Genomic DNA, 22241 nt, shown 5'->3' with positions numbered 1-22241 from the left:
ATATCAGAACCCCAAAGAGACCTGGTAGATACTAGATACTAATGAAGTAAAGCACCGCTTTGCCTCCCATCTCAAACACTATGCTTGCTTTTCCTTTTCTAAAAAGTGGGGGGTTTTTTTTGTGTGTGTGTGTGTGTAAATAAAGGAATCTAGAGGGTCATATTGTGTTATTTATCTTGGTGCATTTGGCCAGAATCCTAGAGAAAACAAATATACTACTGTTATTTTTTTTGAAGGGTCTATTCAAAAGCACTGGAAACTGAATACCACAGACCTCCCTCCAGGGGTTGCAAAGCCCAAGAGGCCGATGAGGAGCCAAGGAAAGTAAAAATTCCTCCTTGTCAGCATGCACATCCATCTTCTCAGGCCAGAAAATGACCTCCAATAGACACACAGATATCATGCCAGAAACAAGATTTGGGCGTATGGATATGCCTTGTGACCTCTGCAAACACTATGCAATGTATGGACATGCCATTTGACATAACAAATGAATACATTGTGTGACCTATGGAAATGCTGTGTGACTTGTAGAAATGCTACATGTGGGTGCCTGGGAGGCACTTACAAGTTTTCTAGCTGATCTGTCAAAGGTAGAGGTATGGGCTATATTTTTCTCACTCCTAGACAGAAGATGAAATTAAATCTTGAGCAATTAACTGTTTAAACACTTAAATTTAAACAAAGAAGGCCCCCGCCTAACTATATGAGGGTTTCTGGGATTTGTTTTAATTTCAAAGAAATTATCTTTAAATGCTACTTCTAAGGTCCCTCCCAGAATCTTGGGATTCTGTGTGCAAGAAGCCAGATAATCTGAAACTAACCATATTCATTGTCTGTGGTATCTTTGTTTTCCATTTAAAAATATTTGAATCACTTTTCTTTTCCCAATAAAAATGTCTACCAGCAAACAAATTAAAGTTAGAATTTAGGCATTTTTCTCCATTGAGGCAGAAGTTGACAATATCCTTATGTAGGCAACAATTTCCAGTGGTTGAGGACAAGATGACAAACCCCAAACCAATCTTTTAGTGTATCAGTACCTAGTACGTCCAGATGTATTTCATCTTCATTTCGTACTGTTTGATTTGTGAATGTGGTGTCATCATATTGGCGGTATACGACCTTCTTATATTTGGACCCAAGATATGTCTCAACTCTATCCAAGTATATGTTTGTTTCGCTTTGAGAAAATAAAAACAAAAAATCACAAAGTTAATTAATTTAACCATTAAATTAGACAAATTCTTGTATAGAAGAACTTATTGGAATAATGCAATTTATTAATATCTAGAGTCTATTTTACCTTAGAAATTCATTTCATTAAAAAAAATATATATATTTCTTTTGGTAAGATTGTTGGATATTCATCCTGTACCTTAAAACATGTTTTTAGGATGAAATTCAGTTTTGATCAAATGAATAAATAGAGAGAAAATCAGAGAAAGATATCAGATTTTACACAGAAAGAAAAATTAGTGTCTTCAATTTGAGGTTCAAAGAAGAATAGCAATAGCCGGAAACAAATGAAGACAAAAAAATTCTGACTGATTCCAAATGTTAAATGTAGCTGAAGTTATACTTATTATACCTTAAAGTGGTGAGACTGGATGGTAAAACACATAAGGAAGAGAGAAGACAAGAAGTGAAAAGAGAGACAAGCAGAAACAGCAAAGAAGAATTAAGTTATGTTAATATTTGGAAAGATTAGAAGCATTTACAACTGAAGACATCACACACACATTTTGAAGTTATTTGTAATTGAATGTGTCCTAAACTACACATGCCACACACATACCACACACAAATAAATACGCACATCACAAACAAACACACACACACAAACACGCACACACACACGAGACTGAAAGGGTGGGGGACTACAGAATAAACCTTGCCCAATTAGAGATGGAAGTCACCGCCATACTTCTGTCCTTGGAGATGACGCAGTTCTCTCTCCCACTCCCTGCTAGGAGAATAATCCCACACAATTTCCTCAGCTGCGATATAAATAACCTTCGCCTCCTGGTACTGTGTTTGATCCGGGTTTGGCTCTGAACACTCCCTCACTTGGTATTTATGTTTCATGCCTCCAATATAGTGCTCTGAGATTATACAAACCACATCAAAAATGCCTAGAGGGGAATGAGGAAAGAATACTTAAGGCATTGCATTCAGATTTCTTTTCTCTAAGTCATCTATAAGATATAAATCCCCCAGAGAAATACTGTAAGATAGTTCATTCATTCTTTCACTAATTTGACAAGTATTTATTGAGTATCTTCTTTATGCCAGGCATATTTCCGGGCACTTGGGAAACATTAATGAATAAAATAGGTAAACATTCTTGCCCTTGGGGTTTATATTGCAGGGTGTTATAGAGAGAGACAACCAACCTAGTAAGTAAAGTTGATGTGGGTTGAAAGGTGATAAGTGCTACAGATTAAGGAAAATGTAGGACAGTGTAAGGAGTATCAAGAATTCTGGATGAATGTGTAGAGGGAGAGGGCAATGAACAATATTTTATAGGATGATCAGGGTAGGTCTTGATGGGTGAGTGACATTTGGGCAAAGATTCACAAGAGGTAGATGGTGGATCCAGAGGAAGGGCAATCCAGGAAGAGGAAATAGATAGCAAAATTCCCTGCCTGAGGGTCTGCTCGGTGTGTTTGAAGGTCACCTAAGAAGCCTGGGGGTCTGGATTAGAGTGAAAAAGACTGAGGGTACTAGGAGACAGGATTGGTGGGGAATGAGGGACAAAGTCACATAGGCCCTTGTGGGCCACTGAAAAATCTGTACCTTTAACTCTGAGTCTATGAGTGACATAAGAACATTCTGGCAGTTGTGCTGAGAATAGACTACAGTGGGCAAGGGAAGAAGGAAGATATTACAATAACCCACAAGGGATGATGGTGGTTGGATCAGAGAGGTAGTGTGGAGTTAGTGAACGGAGGTTGAAGGAAATCAGAATAATATGTTATTAAAAAGAACCAAAACAATGACCACAATGAAAACAAATCACCTCAACAACAACAACAGCGACAAACTCCAGCATGGATCAGGCCAGAAAATTCCACCTAAATTCCAGCTGTCTTTTATTTTGGTAATTTTATGCCCTTCATGTTCTGACTTTGTTTCTATTAATATTGATATCCCCTTCATCAACACTAGCATTCTCTTTCAACTCTGTACATATTTCTGTGGTTATTGTTACTTTTTTGTGGAGGCAAAGAGTGAAGAAGACTGACACAGAAACAAACTCTTCAGACTAAGAGGGTTTGGGAAAGAGAATTTGTTTAGAAAACAATGATTCCATGCAGCACAGCGCTTGACACTGCCGTGTGTTTACTGTGGCGGATACTGTTTAGGAGAGAGGGAAAAAAGCAGACTACTTTTTTTTAAGACCAGGGAAACATCTACAGGGGAAAGGAGAGGAAGAAGTGGGAGGGGAATGGGTGATAACTTGCCACTAGTACTCGCCACTAGGTGAGTGAGTACAGCAGAGAAGAGAAAGTGGTGAAGAAAGACCTTCCTTTTTTTTTTCTTGTGATTGCTTCTTTTGGATGATCTTTCTAAAATATTATTTTTTAAAGTGTAGTTGATTTGCAATGTTTCTGGCATACAACAAAGTGGTTCAGTAATATGTATATATATATATATCAGAATCTTTTCCATTACAGGTTATTACAAGATATTATATAGTTCCCTGTGCTGTAAGTAGGTCCTTGTTGTTTATCTATTTTATACATAGTACTGTGTATTTATCCCCCTTTCCTCTTTGATAAACGTAAGTTTGTTTTCTATGTCTATGAGTCTACTTCTATTTTGTAAAGAAGTTCACTTGTATCATTTTTAGATTCCATGTATAAGTGATATCACGTGATATTTGTCTTTCACTTGGTATAATAATGTCTAGGTCCATCATTGTTGCTGCAAATGGCAATATTTCTTTTTTAAAAAAATGGCTGAGTAATCTTCTGATTACTTATAATCACCAGCATTGTTTGTTTGGAAGGTAGAACAAAAACTTTTGAAATGTAAATATATAGTCAGATGAATCTGTGATATGACAAAGAGTTAAGATGCAAATCCATGGTATTTATAGAGTAATTTGTTTATTGTAGGGCTTCCCGCATAGCTCAGTTGGTAAAGAATCTGCCTGCAATGCAGGAGACCCTGGTTTGATTCCTGGGTCAGGAAGATCCACTGGAGAAGGGAAAGTCTACCCACTCCAGTATTCTTGGACTTCCCTTGTGGCTCAACTGGGAAAAAAATCCGCCTGCAATGCACGAGACTTGGGTTTGATCCCTGGGTTGGGAAGATCCCCTGGAGAGGGGAAAGGCTACCCACTCCAGTATTTTGGCCTAGAGAATTCCATGGACTGTATAGTATAGTCCATGGGGTGGCAAAGATTCGGACATGACTGAGCGACTTTCACTTTCACTTTTTTATTGTATAGCCAGTATTCAACTGGTGTTAGTACATTTTGACCAAAAAGGGTTTTGTTTGCTTGTTTATTTTATTTTATTTTTTGTTAAGGTATATCTGCAGGATGAAAGAAAATACTAAAATTTTTAAGTCTAACATATACCAGGCCCTTTACTACACTGCATCTGTCTCATATGATTGTGTTTATTGCTTTCTGTGGATTGTAAATTATTACAATCCCTGTTTTATAAATGAGGGTATTAGATTCAGAGGAGAGGGGAGGCTGCTCTGATTCCCTTAACAATTTTCTAATACAAGGTGCCTTTAAAAAACTGCCAGAAGTAGTCAACCTCATTAAAGTAAAAACATTTCCCAAGGGAGCAAAACTAGCAAGGAGAGGGGTAAGAGAGGAAGTCAGAAGAGAGAAGAGTAAGGTAGATGAAGGAGGAAGACCTGGGAAACAAATGGACAGAAGAGTAAGAAATGCAGCAGATAATAGAATGAAAGCAAATTAAAATGCTTCAGAGCATCTTCATTGCTTTTGAAAAGTATGGATTGATTTAGAGCCTGATACCTGGGAAGAGAAAAATGTAAAGGGCTGAGAGGATTTTTGTGTACAGGAAAATGATATACTAACACTCCTATAAATTAAATGGAGCAGGGCAAAAGTATTTTTAAACATTATTTGGATAACTTCCTTTTTTCCCATACAAACAATATTCAGTGCAGATGAAGACATTGCTTTTTCATAGTTTGGGCATATTTCAGGCTGATGGAGAAGATCCACAACTTACCTGTGGAATCAGGTGTCATAAGAAGTGTTTGGGAGATATGGGGATTCACAACTATGGTGTCATCCCTTGATCCTAAGGAAGTGAAGGTATTTCCTGAAAAATATATCCCATGTAAGTCTTGACTTGATCCCACACTAAGAACATGCCATGAAACATTGTCTCCTAAGCACATATCTAGTCCAGGCAGATTTCCATACATGTATCCATTTATGGCTGCAAGACATTTGTGACAAAGAAAAGATTGTTTAATTTATTGGTACTTGACATCTCTTGGAACTCAATCAAGGACTATTCATTAGCAGTTCATTCATATAAGATATCAAGATTACCCAAGCCAACCCCTTCTTTTTAGATTTGATGAAACTAAAGTCAGAGAGACTTGTTCAGTGTTATGAAGCTAATGAATGAAACTGTTGAGACCAGAGTCCAAGTCTCCAGATTCTAGACCATTCTTTTTTCCTGCCACACTTCAAAGTCTTCAGAAACCAACCATCCAACTCGACAAACACCCTACCTATCCACTCCATTACTTTGGCAATAGAGAAATATATGACTTTTCTGTATCATATTTAGCAATAGCTAAAATAATGTATAGTACCAAAAAGGCATTGGTAAATATTTGATAGAATGTAACATAATCACCCTAGTAGGCACTATTTTTATTGGGAAATTATATTTAAAGAAAACATGAAACATATTAGTCAACCATTGAGGGGAAAATATGTTTCTCTTAAAAAATCTATAATTCTTTAGGCCCAGTGAAATTAAACTGCTTAATACATTTATCTTTTAAGTTAAGTGTTCTCTTACAATACATCTTGTTAGAGTCTTGGAAGTTTGGATCCTCTGTATCCACATTTTCAGGCTCTGTGGTAAATATCCTGATATTTTTATCTAAGAGATAACTTCGATTTTCATCAAATATTGTGGCAAGTAGGTAAAATTCTTTATCTATTCCTTTCTGTGGATGAGAATAGAAAAAATAAACAGACACAAAATATGCATAGTACGTATTCAAAATCTAGTCAGATGGTTAGCCCTCGTATAGGATTTCCCGTACAATGGAATTTATATGCTCCTGGAAAAACTACTCAATTAACTTCCCCACTTATGGACCTTGTACACAAATGTATGAATCCCAGTGAATAGACTTATCACAGAACTAAGAAGTTGGGGGAAATCTCTACCACTGTTTTCATGTAAAGCTCTTACTCTAGGGACCCCCTATATCTTAACTGTATAAAACTAAACACTATAATCACAGATGTTTATAGTGGCTTCTCTTGGAAGCTTTGTAAAAAGTAAGTTAAATAAAACGTTTTCAATTCTGGAAAGTCTGTAGGGTTTATGAAGAAATATATGTATATATTTATATTTTTGGATAAAGTAGAAAAATTATATATACTGTAAAAATTATGAGGCTATATGAGTTTCGTTATATAGATGACTATAAATACATAGCCATATTTTAAAATAAAATATACATTCAATTTTACATATTTACACCAGGGATTTGTAAGGCTTTTTTGTTATGGTTCTTTAGTTGCTAAATTGTGTCTGACTCTTTTGTGACCCCATGGGCTGTTGCCCACCGGGCTCCTCTGTCCATAGGATTTCCCAGGCAGAAATACTGGAGTGGGTTGCTATTTCCTTCTTCAGGGGATCTTCCTGACCCAGGGATCAAACCTGTGTCTCCTGTATTGCAGGCGGATTCTTTACCAACTGAGCCAGCTGGGAAGCCCTTATAAGGCTTTTCAACACATGAAATACAAAAGAACTTGGATATTAATTCACTTGTGTGTGAAGAACAAGGGAAATTCACTCATTAAGCATTTACTGAGCACCTACTACATGCCACAGAGGACTGGGTTTGTTACCAAAAATTTAATAAAACCCTATCTATGGTTTCAAGGCACTTAGAATCTAGTGGGAGATACAGGCCAGTAAAAATAACTGCCTGGGGAAGTGCTCAAACAGGGCTTCGCAGGTGGCTCAGTGATAAAGAATCTGCCTGCCAATACAGGAGACACAGGTTCAATCCTGTGGTCAGGAAAATCCCCTGGAGAAGGAAATGGCAACCCATGCCAGTATTCTTGCCTGAAAAATCCCATGGACAGAAGAGCCTGGCGGGCTACGGTCCATGGAGTCACAAAGAGTCAGACACAACTGAAGTAACTGAGCACATGTGCTGTAACAGAAACCTACAGAAGGAACTACAATAACCTGCGGGAACTTGAACTAACTTTAGTTGGGGAATATTGTTTGAAGAAAATGAAAGGACCCTCAGTGTGAGTTTTTATTAAAAATTCTCCCCTTTTAGCACGTAAAACAGTGAGGAAAGTCCATTCCAGACAGAGAGAAGATGGGTAAAATCAAAGAGATGTGAACTAGCCATCCTTACTCAGGACTAACCGGCTAACTTTGCAGTAAGACCAGAATGGAGTGTGCAGGGTGGGGTGGGTGGCGAGGGGAGCATGGATCTGGAAGGATCCGTGGGGTCTGATACGTGGCCTTCTGAGCCAACAAACTGTAGGGTGATTTTTAGGGTCGACAGTGCTATAATCTGATTAGAAAGGGAGGAATGTGGAGCTATACTGAAGAAGAATGGAAGCAGGGATAGGAGTTAGGAGGTTACAGGAATTCAGAAAGAGATGATGCTGCCTCAAACAAGGCAATGGGATCAGAGAGCCGGTGACCAATGCTGGAGGTTAGAAACAAGGAGTTGTTGATCAAAGTCCTGGGCTTGGTGGTGTCCTTCTCTAAGACACAGGATAGAGGGAAAAGAGATGACTCAGAGAGGGGTGGGACAGGCAGTGGCTATCTGGAGGGAGATGAAGAGTTAAAACAGTCAAGTGGAGACTTCCCTGGTGGTCCAGTGGTTGGTACTTTGCCTTCCAATACAGGGGATGTCGTTCTGATCTTTGGTAGGCGAGCTAAGATCCCACATGCCTCATGGCCAAAACACCAAAACATAAAAAACCAGAAGCAATACTGTAAGAAATTCAATAAAGACTTTTAAAATGGTCAACAACAACAACAAAAATCTTAAAAAAGTAACAGAACAGCCAGCAGAATTAAAGGTGTCTGGAACATGCCAGAGTTCACTGGGCACAAGAAGATACAAGTCTGAAGCTGAGGAAAGAGTAAAACTGGGAGACACTGGTGCACAGAAGTTGAGGTGCCCGCTGCACACTGCCTTTCTCCTGAAGATCTGTTTCAGGAAACCTCTCGCCAAGGCATACCCGGACATAGGTCCCATCACTTAACCTGTTTGCCATCCTCTCCAAGACTTCCATTTCTGCACACGAGAAGAGGCCCTATAAGGCCGCTGTTGATGTCTGTTTTAAAATCTACTGAGGAGAAGTATGACCATGTCAGGCAGTTGGGGTCTGTGGAAGTGGGTCCCACATCTACTGGAACTTCCCATGTATAAACGAATGTTGCACCAGGATTTACATACGAGGAGGGCGACGGGGTACCTAGTAAGAAAGAAACATTTGTGAAATAGGACCTAGGACCCAAAGTACCCTAGTCTAGTCTGTGAGATCTCTGAGATCAAGAACTGTGTCCTGCTCACATTGTGGTACCTTGGGTGACAGCTGAACAGGGCAAAAGGACCCCCTCTGCCACCGTAAGTACACAGATCTGTGATGACGTGAAAAGTACACTGCCCAAGGATTTTAGGAGGAGTTTGATTTTCTTGCTGACACTGTATTGCTGTCTGCCTTGCTTGCACCTACGTTGAGCTGTGGTACTTGCCTCCTCCTGGTGTTCTGTAGAAGGAGCCCTCGTTGTTCTTGTTGTAAAGCAATCCATGGGGATGAATGCTGAGCGGCAGGGAAGCATTGTTATAGAAAGTGACCTGGATGATCTGCCCCACTTCTGCCTTAATGACAGGGCCTGGAAACCAACAGAGTTAGGAGTTGTCCTTGGTGTTCATAAATGTCATTGCCAGGTTGTGTTACTTGGGTGAGGTTCTTCTAGGAACAAATTACAGGGATGATACCATGAACCAGAAACGTATCCAACGAAAAGAAGTCTAGGTGATTCAGGATCTTAGAAACTCACATGGATTTGCAGGGACAAAAAAAGTGTAGTTTCAAATTGGGTAAATCCCGCCAGACTCCTCTGTCCATGGGACTCTCCAGGCAAGAATATGGGAGTAGGTTGCCATTTCCTTCTGCATGGGATATTACCAATCCAGGGATTGATACTGATCTCCCGCATTGCAGGCAGGCTCTTTACTATTTGAGCCACCAGAGAATCCTCAAAACTGTGAGTTGGTGAATACTTTTTTGATGGCACAGAATATGTATAAATTGTGTTTATAAACCCACAAGCTATGAAATAATTTTACCAAGGAGTCCAAGGTGTGTTGCTTTTGCCTTCTGGGTTTGGAAGGAAGCATCTGTGTATTCAAAGTAAACTAGTTTTTTGTAAGTTCCTCCGATTCTGGTTGGGCCTTGTTCAAAATAGAAGTGGGATTCACTGTGCAGAGAAAATAGAAACAGAGAACTTTTAAATTTACAATGACCATGTGAAAAGAAAGCAAGAACCTACATGCGTCTGTTTTAAGGTACTTGTAATCTACTACTTGTGATCTATTTGTGGAAAACTCAGCAGTGGCCACAGGACTGGCAAAGGTGTTTTCGTTCCAATCTCAAAAAAGGACAGTGCCAAAGAATGTTCAAACTACCATACAATTGAACTCATTCCACATGCTAGCAAGGTTATGCTCAAAATCCTTCAAGCTAGGTTTCAGCAGTACCTAAATTGAGAACTTCCAGATGTACAAGCTGGGGTTTGAAGAGGCAAAGGAACCAGAGATCAAATTCCCAACATTCATTGGATAATAGAGAAAGCAAGAGAATTCCAGAAACACATCTGCTTCATTGACTACCCTAATGCCTTTGACTGTGTGGATCACAACAAACTGGAAAATTCTTAAAGAGATGTGAGCACTAGACCATCTTACTTGGCTCCTGAGAAACCTGTATACGTGTCCAGAAACAACAGTTAGAACCATACATGGAACAACTGACAGGTTCAAAATTGGGAAAGAAGTATGTCAAGGCTGTATATTGTCACCCTTCTTGTTTAACTTCTATGCAGAATACATCATGTGAAATGCCAGGCTGGATGAATCACAAGCTGATATCAAGATTGCTAAGAGAAATATCAACAACCTCAGATATGTAGATGATACCACTCTAATGGCAGAAAGTGAAGAGGAACTAAAGAGCCTGTTGATGAGGGTGAAAGAGGAGAGTGAAAAAGCTGGCTTAAAACTCAACATTCAAAAACTAAGACCGTGGCAACACTTCATGGCAAATAGAAGGGGAAAAAACGGAAGCAGTGACAGATTTTCTTTTCTTGGGTTCTCAGATCACTACAGATGGTGACTGCAGCCATGAAATTAAAAGATGCTTGCTCCTTGGAAAGAAAGCTATGACACACCTAGACAGCATATTAAAAAGTGGAGACATCGCTTTATCGACAAAGGTCCATACAGTCAAAGCTATGGTTTTTCCAGTAGTCATATATGGATGTGAGAGTTGGACCATAAAGAAGGCTGAGCACAAAAGAATTGATGCTTTTGAATCATGGTGCTTGAGAGACTTTTTAGAGCTTTGTGGCTCAGCTGGTAAAAAATCTGCCTGCAATGTGGGAGACCTGGGTTCGATCCCTGGGTTGGGAAGATCCCTTGGAGAAGGGAAAGGCTACCCACTCCAGTATTCTGGCCTGGAGAATTCCATGGACTACAGTCCATGGGGTCGCAAAGAGTCGGACACGACTGAGCGACTTACACTTTCACTTTTGGACTGCAAGGAGATCAAACCCTTCGGTCCTAAAGGAAATCAACCCTGAATATTCCTTGGAAGGATTGATGGTGAAGCTCCACTTGGCCATCTGATGTGAAGAGCTGACTCATTGGAAATGACCCTGATGCTGGGAAAGATTGAAGGCAGGAGGAGACGGGGACAACAGAGGATGAGATGGTTGTATGGCATCACTGGCTTGATGGACCTTAATTTGAGCAAACTCTGGGAGACAGTGAAGGGCAGAGGAGCCTGGTGCACTGAAGTCCATGTATTGCAAAGAGTCAGACATGACAGAGGCTGAACAATAGCAGTGTATTTATAAAAATAATGCGTGCTCATTGTAGAGAATTTGGAAAATAAAAAAATATATATAACAAAAAATTTAAGATCCTCATAATTCCACCATCTGTATATAATCACTATCAACATTTTTCATAGATATCTTTTCAGTCTTTTGTCTGTACGTGTATACAAGTCTCTGTCTACAGACTACCTATTAGTTTATCTATACATTTTTCTTTTGGAATAAAATTTTAAAAACATTAAGTCTAATTTTTTTTTAAGGCAGGTAGTAATAAACATTGCTTTTAAAACAACTGTGCTGAGATGCTAGTGTAATGAGATGAGAGATGTCATTCTTAACTTTTTAATTCTATTGTAATAACATCAAATGAGGACAAGTGTTTCCTAGGAGGAAATAATGGCTTGCAATGCTGAGACAGCATCAAATTTCATAACCAGGAGAATCATGTGAGCTGAAAGAATCTATTAATTCATACTTATTTTAGTCAATACAAAATGAGAGTTGAATCTAATTTTTGTTCTAAGCCCTGATAGACTTTTCATAATTAACACAGAATTTCCATTACACAGATTGAATAATTTGTTGATGAGCTTGAAAGTAAGAAAAGAAAATATTCATTTGATAGGACATTCTCAGTTTTCTTTAAGTTTTTGTGAGTAAATTAAAAAAATAAATGCTATGGGGAATATTATTTTTTTGTGGTCATAGAACTTGATATTTTCTGACATAAAACTTTCATTCAATAGACCAGAAGAATTACAACTCCTGTAATCTTCAAATTGGTAAATATATTTAGCAGTCAGACTATTAGAAAAACTTTTTGTGCACTTCTAAATGCTGATATCACAGTAATGTATTTTAGTCTTAGTTTTTGGTTATCAAAGAAATAATTGGTAATATATTCTTAGGTGTTATTGAGTAAATATATATATATAATATGATTTAAGGATGACACAAGAAATGATTGACTATACCCTCAGATCTTAGCAGGAAAGTACAAATTACACTTGAGGAATATTTTTGAATTTTTGTAAAATTGCTATTGAAAACATAATTCACTATGTTTTTAAATATCTCATAATTATAAACAAATCCATTTTAAAATTTAATGCTAAGAAAAAGATGAGAAGTATGTTTTTCTTTGCAGTGACTGCCAAGGCATTTAGAGAAAAATGTTGTATAGTAATGATCCTTCGGCTGAATATTTTCCAATTATTGTTATAATTATTTTCCCATCTTTATTTTATCAGTATCTTTTTATTATAAAATGCCTAAGTCCTTGTAGGAATAGCTAGGTTATGAAAAAGTCCAATTATCTTTACTTAACCATGAATATTTTAATCACTGAATCATTACCTTCCAGCTTCTGTTAAACTATTTCCACTGAAGAAATCTATGCCAGATGGTGCATAGTCCCAAAAAATTTCTTTAGCAGCAATGTAATAATGAACAATTTGTGTCCCCATAACGTCTGCTGAAGACTTTTGGCAATCCCTTACATTGAAGAAAGTCTTCATACTCTCTGAAAAATAGTAAATCCAAGTAGAGAATGTTATGAAAACATTAAAACATTTTTCTTAGTCCATATATATATTTTTCAAAATTGTAGCCAACAACATTGCAACTTCCCTTTCTTTTGAGAAATTTGAGGTATTTTGTTTTCGGAATCTGTTAAAATCCTGAAATGTATGAAGCAAGTACAAGACTCAGGATGCCAAAGTGAATGTTGAGGAGTGTATATTAGTGGAGATTAATAACCAGCACTGGACCAACTCCTACGGAATATGTTACCTGCCTACTGAGAGGAATTTGAGTCTGTTTAATCAAAAGTACCTTCCCTTACGGTTCTGAAATTGTTACCATTAATTTCTAGATTAACTAGTTGGCAGGCAGGAAGAAAATCAAGGCAGGTACGTTTCCATGAGAGCATCAGTCCTGTGTTTTGATTTAAGAGCAACATTGGTGGGAGTATAAATTCATACAGACTTTTTGGAAGGTGATTAGGCAGCCTTTGTTAAAATTAAGAACATTTCCATTAAAAACGTTCGCTTCTTTCGGTGAGGCAAGACAAAAATTTGCACATACACAAAAAGATACAAATAAAAAGTGGCTAGCTATAACACTGTTAGTTACTTAAATGGGAAGGAAATCCAAAAAAGAGGGGATATACATATCACTTTGCTGTGCAGTAGAAATTAACACATTGTAAATAAACTATACAATAAAAATTTTAAAAACAAAACAAAAAATAAAGGAGTAGCTTTATTTTGGGAATGTCATGGAAAAGATTCTTGCCTGGAGAATTCCATGGACATATTCTTGCCTGGAGAATTCCATAGACAGAGGAACTTAGTGGGCAAAGAGGGTCGCAAAGAGTCAGACATGACTGAGTGACTAACACACACATACATACACAGTGAACCAAGAAAGTGAAAGCAATTTAGATATCTATCAATAGCTGAATGGTTAAATAAATTAGGCTACATCTCAAACAAATACAGAAAATATACAGCTATTTAGAAAAGTAAGCTAGACAAACGTATGGATACTAAGTGGGGAAGGAGGGGAGAGGGAGGTAGTGGAAGATTGGGATTGATATATATACATTACTGATACTATGTATAAAATAGATAACTAGTGGGAACCTACTGTATAGCACAGGGAACTCTATTCAATGCCCTGTGGTGACCTAAATGGGAAGAAAATCCAAAAAAGAGGGGATATATGTACATGTATAGCTGAATCACTTTGTTGTACAGTAGAAGTAACACAACATTGTAAAGCAACTATATGATAAAAATTTTAAAAATAAAACTTAAAAAAGAAAAGAGTAGCTTAGACGTATAGGGAATGTCATGGAAAAGATTTCGAGATATATGAATGAGTGAAGAAAGCAAGCAGCAGAAGATAGAAAAACCTATTATATACAAATAATAACCTATTTTTTTAAAGTTAATAGTTAAATGAAACCTATTATATGGGATGTGATCTACTTATTTAAAACAGTACCTATGCATTGTTATTTATAAGTGTTCATGTATATTGTATGAAAATGCATAGTAAACAGCTTTGAGAGTATTCACAAATACACATTTGTGTAAACACAAATGGCTTACAGGGACTATTCACTGGAGAAGGAACTGGGATGGTGGTGGGGTAGGGTTGGACTAATGGCACATTCTTAAACTATTTCTCCAAAGATGAATGCTAAATCTGATTTGTGTGTGTGCTAATTTTGGTGGTATAAACACTTTCCTGTGGCCAAATTTGAAGCTACCACAAGTTTATCACCTGGCTTATTTAATTCTCAACTCTCTGGAGCTCCTAAGAGGTGGGTCTCATATACCACATTAGACTTTCACTCTTTCTGCCTGCTGCCTTCACCAAGTTCTCCCCTCCCTCCACTCCTTCCTCTTTGCTTTCTTCCTTTCTTTCCAGCAAGTTTATTCATGCATCCTTATAATTACTAAAAACAAAACAAACAAAAGAAAACAAAAACAAACAAACACAAAAAAGCCAAAACAAACAGACAAACAAAAAAACACCCCAAACTACACCATGGGAAGATAAGAAACACAGGGGAAAGCTATGTAGTCCACTAGCCAAGCATTTTTGATTGTGTCCAGGGTTGACCCTATCTTTCCTGCAGAGTAGAAGAGGAAAGACCTGGCTTAAAGGCAACATCTATAAATGAGGTCAAGAGGAGGAGCGGGTCTGGTATACATTTTAACCTTTAAAACATATTTTAAAACAGTATTCCTTTCTAAGTGAGAACTTTTGTACTAATATCATTAAATTCTGTCCTTGAGTTACAATAGCGGTATGTGGGTCTCCTTTTTCTCACAACCCTGGGAGGGAGGGACACAGCACACAGGAAATCCCAATAAGTACGTGTTATTTAGTTGTTTAAATAATTAAAGTATGATGCTAACCAAAGTATGGGACTTAGAAATAAGAAAAGTTTTGATCAGAGAAGTAAATCCCATTTTTGTAAAAAAAGGGAGAAAAGTTAAACTCTTCAGTTCAAGTAACAATTGTGTTTTCTGACTGAAAAATAATACAAAACATTTACATGATTGCATGTAGAATTTAGTCAGATTTAAGAATAGAGAAGACCAGTAATTTCATAATGGGCCTTTCTATCATTTAATATGAAGTGTGATTGAAGAGGGAAATAAACCAGGAAACCATTACTGGGTACTGGTTCAGAATTTACACAACACTTGGGCCTATATAATTTCTGACTCTCACAGGGTTTTGGGTAAGTGTTTCAACCTCTTGGAACTTGTCTTCTCAATTTAAAAAAAGAAGAGCAATTATATGTGCTCGACTCAAGGCTCTTGTAAGGCTCACTGGCTAATAAATATAAACTTTTTTTTTGTAAAAACAGCAACAAAAATAATCCCTATATGACTAAAAGTGTTTATTACCATAAAGTTAAAAGTGACAGAGCCCTGAGTTCTGGTTCTGACTGTGTTACTGACTTTCCAAAAGGCAATACTGTCACTTGCCTGATGGTGACATCTTTCCCCATTTGGAAGATGAGGCGTTTGTTATGGGTCATAACATTGAGAGTCCCCTGACCCCATATTATGTAAAAGGAATAAATCCCTACCATGTATCCGACAGTCCAGCAGCCACTCTCCAACACCCTTGGCCACCATGAAGGCGTCATGCATGGAGGCAGGGAAGACGGTAATGGTGTCTTTTCTATGATTCTGAGATATCAGAGTTTGTCCATGGAAGTAGATAGGGTGTATGTCCAACAGGCTACCCATGCTGATAAAATACCACTTGACCCTGTCTTCTGCACACATGGTGAGATCAGGTAGATTTCCATACATGTATCCATTTATTGCTGAAAGCAGATGTAAATTAACCTATCAAGCAAGCATGTTACATCAAGGCCACATGGTATATATTCTATGCATTTCCTTATCACATAAATCTGGCAGTGCCATCATTGTTCTCATGCATAACCTGCAACAGGATTTGGATTGTTCCCTCCGAAAAGGAGGCTATAAACATTGTCTCTGATTAAAACCAAGGAGCACACAAATTTAAAGGCAAGAGGAAGAAAACTAAGCTGCAAGGTAGGAAGCAGTGAAAAGAAGAAAAGAATAGAAAGAAGCAAAGTCTGTGGAAGAAGGAAACAAAAATGATGGTGGCTGAGATAACAAGAGCACCTCTTCTGAAAAGTTCTATGTAGAAACACATTTCCATAAAAGATCTTTTATGTCTTTGTTATGTCTATGTTATGTCTTTGTTATGTCTTTGTTCTTCCATAATATTTTATTACCCTAAAATTAAATATCTGGGGACTTCCCTGGCGGTCCAGTGGTTAAGAATCCACCTTGCAGTGTAGGCGATGTGGGTTTGGTCCCTGGTCAGAAACTAAGCTCCCACAGGCCATGAAGCAACGAAACCCTGGTGCGACGACTACCGAGTCCTGTGCACCACAACAAAAGATCCCACATGCCGCAACTAAGATCTGACACAGACAAATGAATATTTTAAAAATTACATCTCTCTGTTGTCACCATCTATTTTTATGAATATCAGATGTTAGAAGAAAATGCATCTATCTAACTTCACTTGCTATGACACTTTGGAAACTGGCAGGATTTTCTAGATGCCTTCACAGCAACACTGAGCTGCCCTGATAGCTCAGTTGGTACGGAATCTGCCTGCAATGCAGGAGACCCCGGTTGGATTCCTGGGTCGAGAAGATCTGCTGGAGAAGGGATAGGCTACCTACTCCAGTATTCTTGGGCTTCCCTTGTGGCTCAGCTGGTAAAGAATCTGCCCACAATGGAGGAGACCTGGGCTCAGTCCCTGGGTTGGGAAGATCCCCTGGAGAAGGGAAAAGCTACACACTCCAGTATTCTGGCCTGGAGAATTCCATGGACTGTATAGTCCATAAAGTCGCAAAGAGTCTGACACAACTGAGCGACTTTCACTTTCACTTTCTTTCACAGCAAAAACGGCATGTTCGTGTCTGACTTTGCGACCCCATGAAACATAGCCCACCAGACCCAGAATGAAGAACTGGGAAACAGAAACTCATTGACGCAAACTTGAACGAAGGGAAATCACAAAATAAAGTCATAGAAGTTAGAATTATAGGATATAAGGAATGAGAAATTTCTTCATAATCTTACAGCGCATGACATTGCTCTCCTGGAAGTCAGGATCATTAGCATTAACTTGACCACCTTCAGTATATGTATGAATGTTGTCATCAATATACCAGCTATGTTTTTCATCAGTTATAGAAAACACCAGAATGAAATACTCATCGATATATTTTTCCATATCTCCATTCAGGGTTCCTGAAACAAAAAGAATGGCAAAACTTACTCTTTGTGAAAATTATTTTTGCTCTGAAATAAACTGGTGATTCTGATTCCACTCAAAATATAAAAGAAAAGCCTTTCATCTCCATAGACAGAACCCTAAGAACTAAGCATGCAAGGAACAGGCAGTTTCTCATCTCCCTGTTTCCTCCCACCCTGTGGGTGCAACATTTCTCTGTAGGAGCGAGGTGGCAGAATTCTGTGTGAAGGTGACTAAGGTGAAGATTACTGGGTTTGACTACCATCTAATGGCACCCCACTCCAGTACTCTTGGCCTGGAAACTCCCATGGACGGAGGAGCCTGGTAGGCTGCAGTCCATGGGGTCGCGAAGAGTCGGGCACGACTGAGCGACTTCACTTTCACTTTTCACTTTCATGCACTGGAGAAGGAAATGGCAACCCACTCCAGTGTTCTTGCCTGGAGAATCCCAGGGACGGTGGAGCCTGGTGGGCTGCCATCTATGGAGTCGCACAGAGTCGGCACGACTGAAGCGACTTAGCAGCAGCAGCGCCTTTGGACTTGGAGACATTGGACTCAAGATCGCCATCTGGTGCTCAGAGGCCAAATGGCAACGTTAGTTTTCCGACTGGAGAATCAAGGTCAAGACAGGAAGAGAGTTTGTTATCAAAATTCCACTAGGAGAGTGAGGGAGACCCCCACACATCCTAGTTGGCTCTATTTGCTACAGTGAGATTTTTAAAATGTTACCTCTTTTACAAGTCAGAATTGGTCCGAGAAGTCCTGAAGACACATCTCTTAGAGTGTCTATATGGGAGTGGTACATCCGGGTCACGCAGTTACTGTCATTGGGGCCAGGCCCCTGATTTTCTTCTACAAACCACCTGTAAGTGTATTCTGCCCCTGGCTCTAGACGGTCGTCTTCCTTTTGCAGGCCCGTAGTGTTGTCTGGATAGAGAGCTCCTAAAAAACGGAACTTGCATTGTGGTCACAGTAACCAGTGGACAACATTTTTCTTAATGTGACTCACGCTTTCTGCATTAAGCCATGGAAGTATGTTAATTTGTATTTTTAGAAAGTGTGCGTTTCCCCCTTCCTGTCTCCTGCCTCCTGTCTCCCTAGATTCCCCTTAGTTGGTTTCTACCTGAATGCCCAGCTTGGCCAGTTTCCAGACTTAAATTGGAATGAGTCAGGCAGCATATTAATGGACTATCATCACCTTTATCGATAGATTCCACAAATATTCATTGTGCACCTACTATCTGTGTAGGTCTTAGATACAGAGAGTTCCTCAGTTGCGCTCCGTATCATCATTGCAGATCAGATTCGGGAATGAGGGCATCAAGAGCATCCAAGCTACAATACTATTGTTGTTTAGTCGCTCAGTCAAGTCCAGCTCTTTGCCACCCCATGGACTGCAGCCCTCCAGGTTCCTCTGTCCATGGGATTTTTCAGGCAAGAATACTGAAGTGGGTTGCTATTTCCTCCTCCAGGGGATCTTCCTGATCCAGGGATCCAGCCCCAGGGATCAACGTCTCCTGTTTGGCAGGCAGATTCTTTACCACTGAGCCACCTGGGAAGCCCCATGACAGGGCTTTACCTGAACTACACCTTCCAGAGGGCATCAAGAGCATCCATATTACTGTACACACTGCTATATTTAAAATGGATCACCAACAAGGATGTACTGCGTAGCACAGGGACCTCTGCTCAATGTTATGTGGCAGCCTGGGTGGGAGGGGAATTTAGGGGAGGATAGATACATGCATACGTATGGCTGAGTCCTTTCACTGTTCACCAGGAACTATCACAACACTGTTAACCGGCTATACCCCAACACAAAATAAAAAGTTTTTAAAAAAGAAAAAAGAGCATCTCTGTTACCTACAAGCTGCCCACTGATGTCGGGAAGCGGTCTTCAGTGTGGATGACATTACCCTGAGCTACTACCTTTGTTCTGAATCTGGGGCCTTGCCCTCTTCTTTTTTCTTCCTATCCTAGAATTTTGCCTCAGATCTCCACCATTTGAGGCTGGAATCTAATAACTATGGATAACATCCCCTCATTCAATAGGAGACTTTGAAGCATGACCAACCTCTCATCCTTTATCATCTTTTGAGACCAACCTGCTCCACGTAGAACACAAAACCCTATTTTGTGTTAGCATTCTCTTACCTTCCTTTTCCCAACACCATCAAGCAGCTGTGAGTGTAGATGTTTAGGAGAGAAGATACTGTCTGGAAAATAGTGACTTCACCTGATACTGATGTTTTCTAAGAGGCTAACCCTCATTCACTAGCAAATGAGATGACAAGACATGGATATCAAATGGCAAGACAATATTTCTGCCAACATAACACTTAGCTCGTGAGTGTCTCCTACCCTCCACATTTATGTATTTATTTATTTACGTGACAGAAAGTATGTTTTCTTTCCCAGAAGTTGAATGGGGGAGGGGAGTTGTCATTCATTCATTTCAAATGAGAAATTGAAGAAGAGCAATCTGGGATATAAAAATTAGAGACATCTGAAGTAAAAGTCTGTATTCACCCAAACTACTCCTTTAGTTCATGATTGTCTTGCTTTTCCTGAGGTTTTGGGTTTGTACTCTTCATAAACAAAAACTCAGGAACCTAAGGAACGGGAACTCACTTACCTTCATTATCTTTAGTGTAGGTGAGTCCATGAGGATGGAAACTATACATTCTGGAAGCATTATTTTTCACATGTACATGAATGAGGTCTCCAGTCTCTGCTTTTATGATTGGACCTAAAAATCCCAACCAGGATGGTTTTTCAATGGTGATTTGAAATGTATCATCCGTGTACCCAAAATACAAAGCCTTTTTATAAACAGATCCTATCCTATCTTGGCTTGGTTGGAGATATATTTCAGATTGAAACTCCCTGTAAACAAACAAACAAGCAAGAAATTTAGCAAATTTTGACTGAAAAGAAAGCAATGTCAAATCAACTGAAACTAGAAGTAGGAATCTTCCCAGTCTAATTTCACAGAGAAAACCAGACACTGGTGAAAATCTAGAATGAGTCAGAAACAATACAGTAGGCAAGGAGAAGACTGGAAAGTCTGGTGAAGAGAAGAAATGCAAATGTATCAAGTCATATGCATGGCATTTCAATTCAAATGACTTAGAAATTCTTTGTACTGAACCATGTATGAAAGGTTTCTAACCCTTTGAGGTTACTTTAGCTCTCAAACATTAGATCAATGCTTACAGTTTAAGATTCTTTACACACTTCAATGATTCAGGGATTTGTTGGTAGAATTGAGGGCATTTTGGTGGACAAACATAGTGAATCAGAACCCCACATATACCCTTTAGATTTCTTCATCCCAATCATCTGAACAGAAAAATCAAAAAGAGAGCCACAACTTTACAATCTCTGCCATAGACTCCATACCAGAAGGAAAAGCGTTGTTTTAGCTCTTGAGTACAATTCATACTCATCCCTGATGCTGGAAAGACTGAAGGCAAAGGGAGAAGAGGGCGTCAGAGTATGAGACAGTTGGATGGCATCACCAATGCAATGCAGATGAACTTGGGCCAACTTCGGGAGGTGATGAGGGACAGAGAGGCCTGGTGTGTTGCAGTCCATGGGGTCACAAAGAGTCAAACACAATTGAACAACCACAACAACAGCCACTTATACAAAATTGATGATAAATAAAGGATTAGAGATGATCCCTGAAATATGTATCGTGAAGGCAAGAGTGGCAGTAATCACAGGAAGGAGCAATTTCTGATTTATATTAATAGCTGGCTTCCATGTTATGCTTATACTAAAAAACTCAACGGAAGCAGTTCTAACAGCAAAATGTGCTCTTAAAGAGTCTATCATGGAAACTTCTTCAGCAGCATTTTATCAGTGAATAACAATTACCAACATTTGCATCTGATAGCAAATTTTTCAGTGTGAAGGTATTACTTACTGATCATCTGAAAAAGGCATTCCATTGAGCATGTTTTTACCAGTAGGAGCGTAGTTCCAAGTAGTTTCTTCAATGCCTATGTAATAGTACCTATCTATTGTCCAACCTGGAGAACTAATAAAAACCAGATAGGTCAGTGAAAAAAGGATCTTCATTTTCAAACCTTGCACCTGGAGAGGCTAACTGAATTATGTTTCCTTTCCTTTCATAATCCATACATTCTTCCTTTATTTGTGTTCGTCAGGGTTATATAAGAGCTTATTAAATGCTTCATTTACATATACATCATTTCCATTGCAAATGCATTTGGTTTTCACTAGTCGGCTCAGGTGAAATGTTGCACAACACATAGACAATGCTGGTTCTTGACCCAGTGCACCTTACCAATTAAAAGCTTGCTTGAATTACTGAGTAGATGGGCTACACAGATTATTCATCAGCCCCTTAAGATTGTTATCTATTTCTGCATGATAGGAATCACCTCCAGTTTAGTCTAGTCTACAGACATCCCGCTCTTTCTCAATTTACTATGTTACTGAATCAGGTTTATTTGTCCAATGGGCAGCAAGTCAAACGCGGAGATGCCAAGGTTTGTGGTAAAGAAAAGATTTTTACACAAAGAGGAG

The 22241-nt window shown here is 38.9% G+C and overlaps 1 protein-coding gene across 1 annotated transcript in view; it reads right to left on the bottom strand.

The window, feature by feature from the left end:
• The window catches only part of LOC145539787 (ceruloplasmin-like), a 36567-nt gene extending 14797 nt beyond the window's left edge, over positions 1 to 21770 (bottom strand). The window contains exons 1-13 of the mRNA XM_081573912.1: positions 21616 to 21770; positions 20320 to 20570; positions 18414 to 18626; positions 17510 to 17680; positions 15964 to 16206; positions 12705 to 12870; positions 9580 to 9710; positions 8982 to 9122; positions 8490 to 8701; positions 6033 to 6183; positions 5223 to 5435; positions 1928 to 2135; positions 1044 to 1183 (exon numbers count right to left, since the gene is read on the bottom strand). Of these exons, the coding sequence (XP_081430038.1) occupies positions 1044 to 1183; positions 1928 to 2135; positions 5223 to 5435; positions 6033 to 6183; positions 8490 to 8701; positions 8982 to 9122; positions 9580 to 9710; positions 12705 to 12870; positions 15964 to 16206; positions 17510 to 17680; positions 18414 to 18626; positions 20320 to 20570; positions 21616 to 21770 (2395 nt within the window). The remainder of the gene's footprint in view (positions 1 to 1043; positions 1184 to 1927; positions 2136 to 5222; positions 5436 to 6032; positions 6184 to 8489; positions 8702 to 8981; positions 9123 to 9579; positions 9711 to 12704; positions 12871 to 15963; positions 16207 to 17509; positions 17681 to 18413; positions 18627 to 20319; positions 20571 to 21615) is intronic.
• Positions 21771 to 22241: the final 471 nt, after the last annotated feature.

The sequence above is a fragment of the Giraffa tippelskirchi genome, chromosome 2 (genome assembly GCF_054371585.1).
Source record: "Giraffa tippelskirchi isolate mGirTip1 chromosome 2, T2T-mGirTip1v1.2.pri, whole genome shotgun sequence".
Classification (NCBI taxonomy): domain Eukaryota; kingdom Metazoa; phylum Chordata; class Mammalia; order Artiodactyla; family Giraffidae; genus Giraffa; species Giraffa tippelskirchi.
This window is presented reverse-complemented; position numbering and strand designations above follow the sequence as displayed.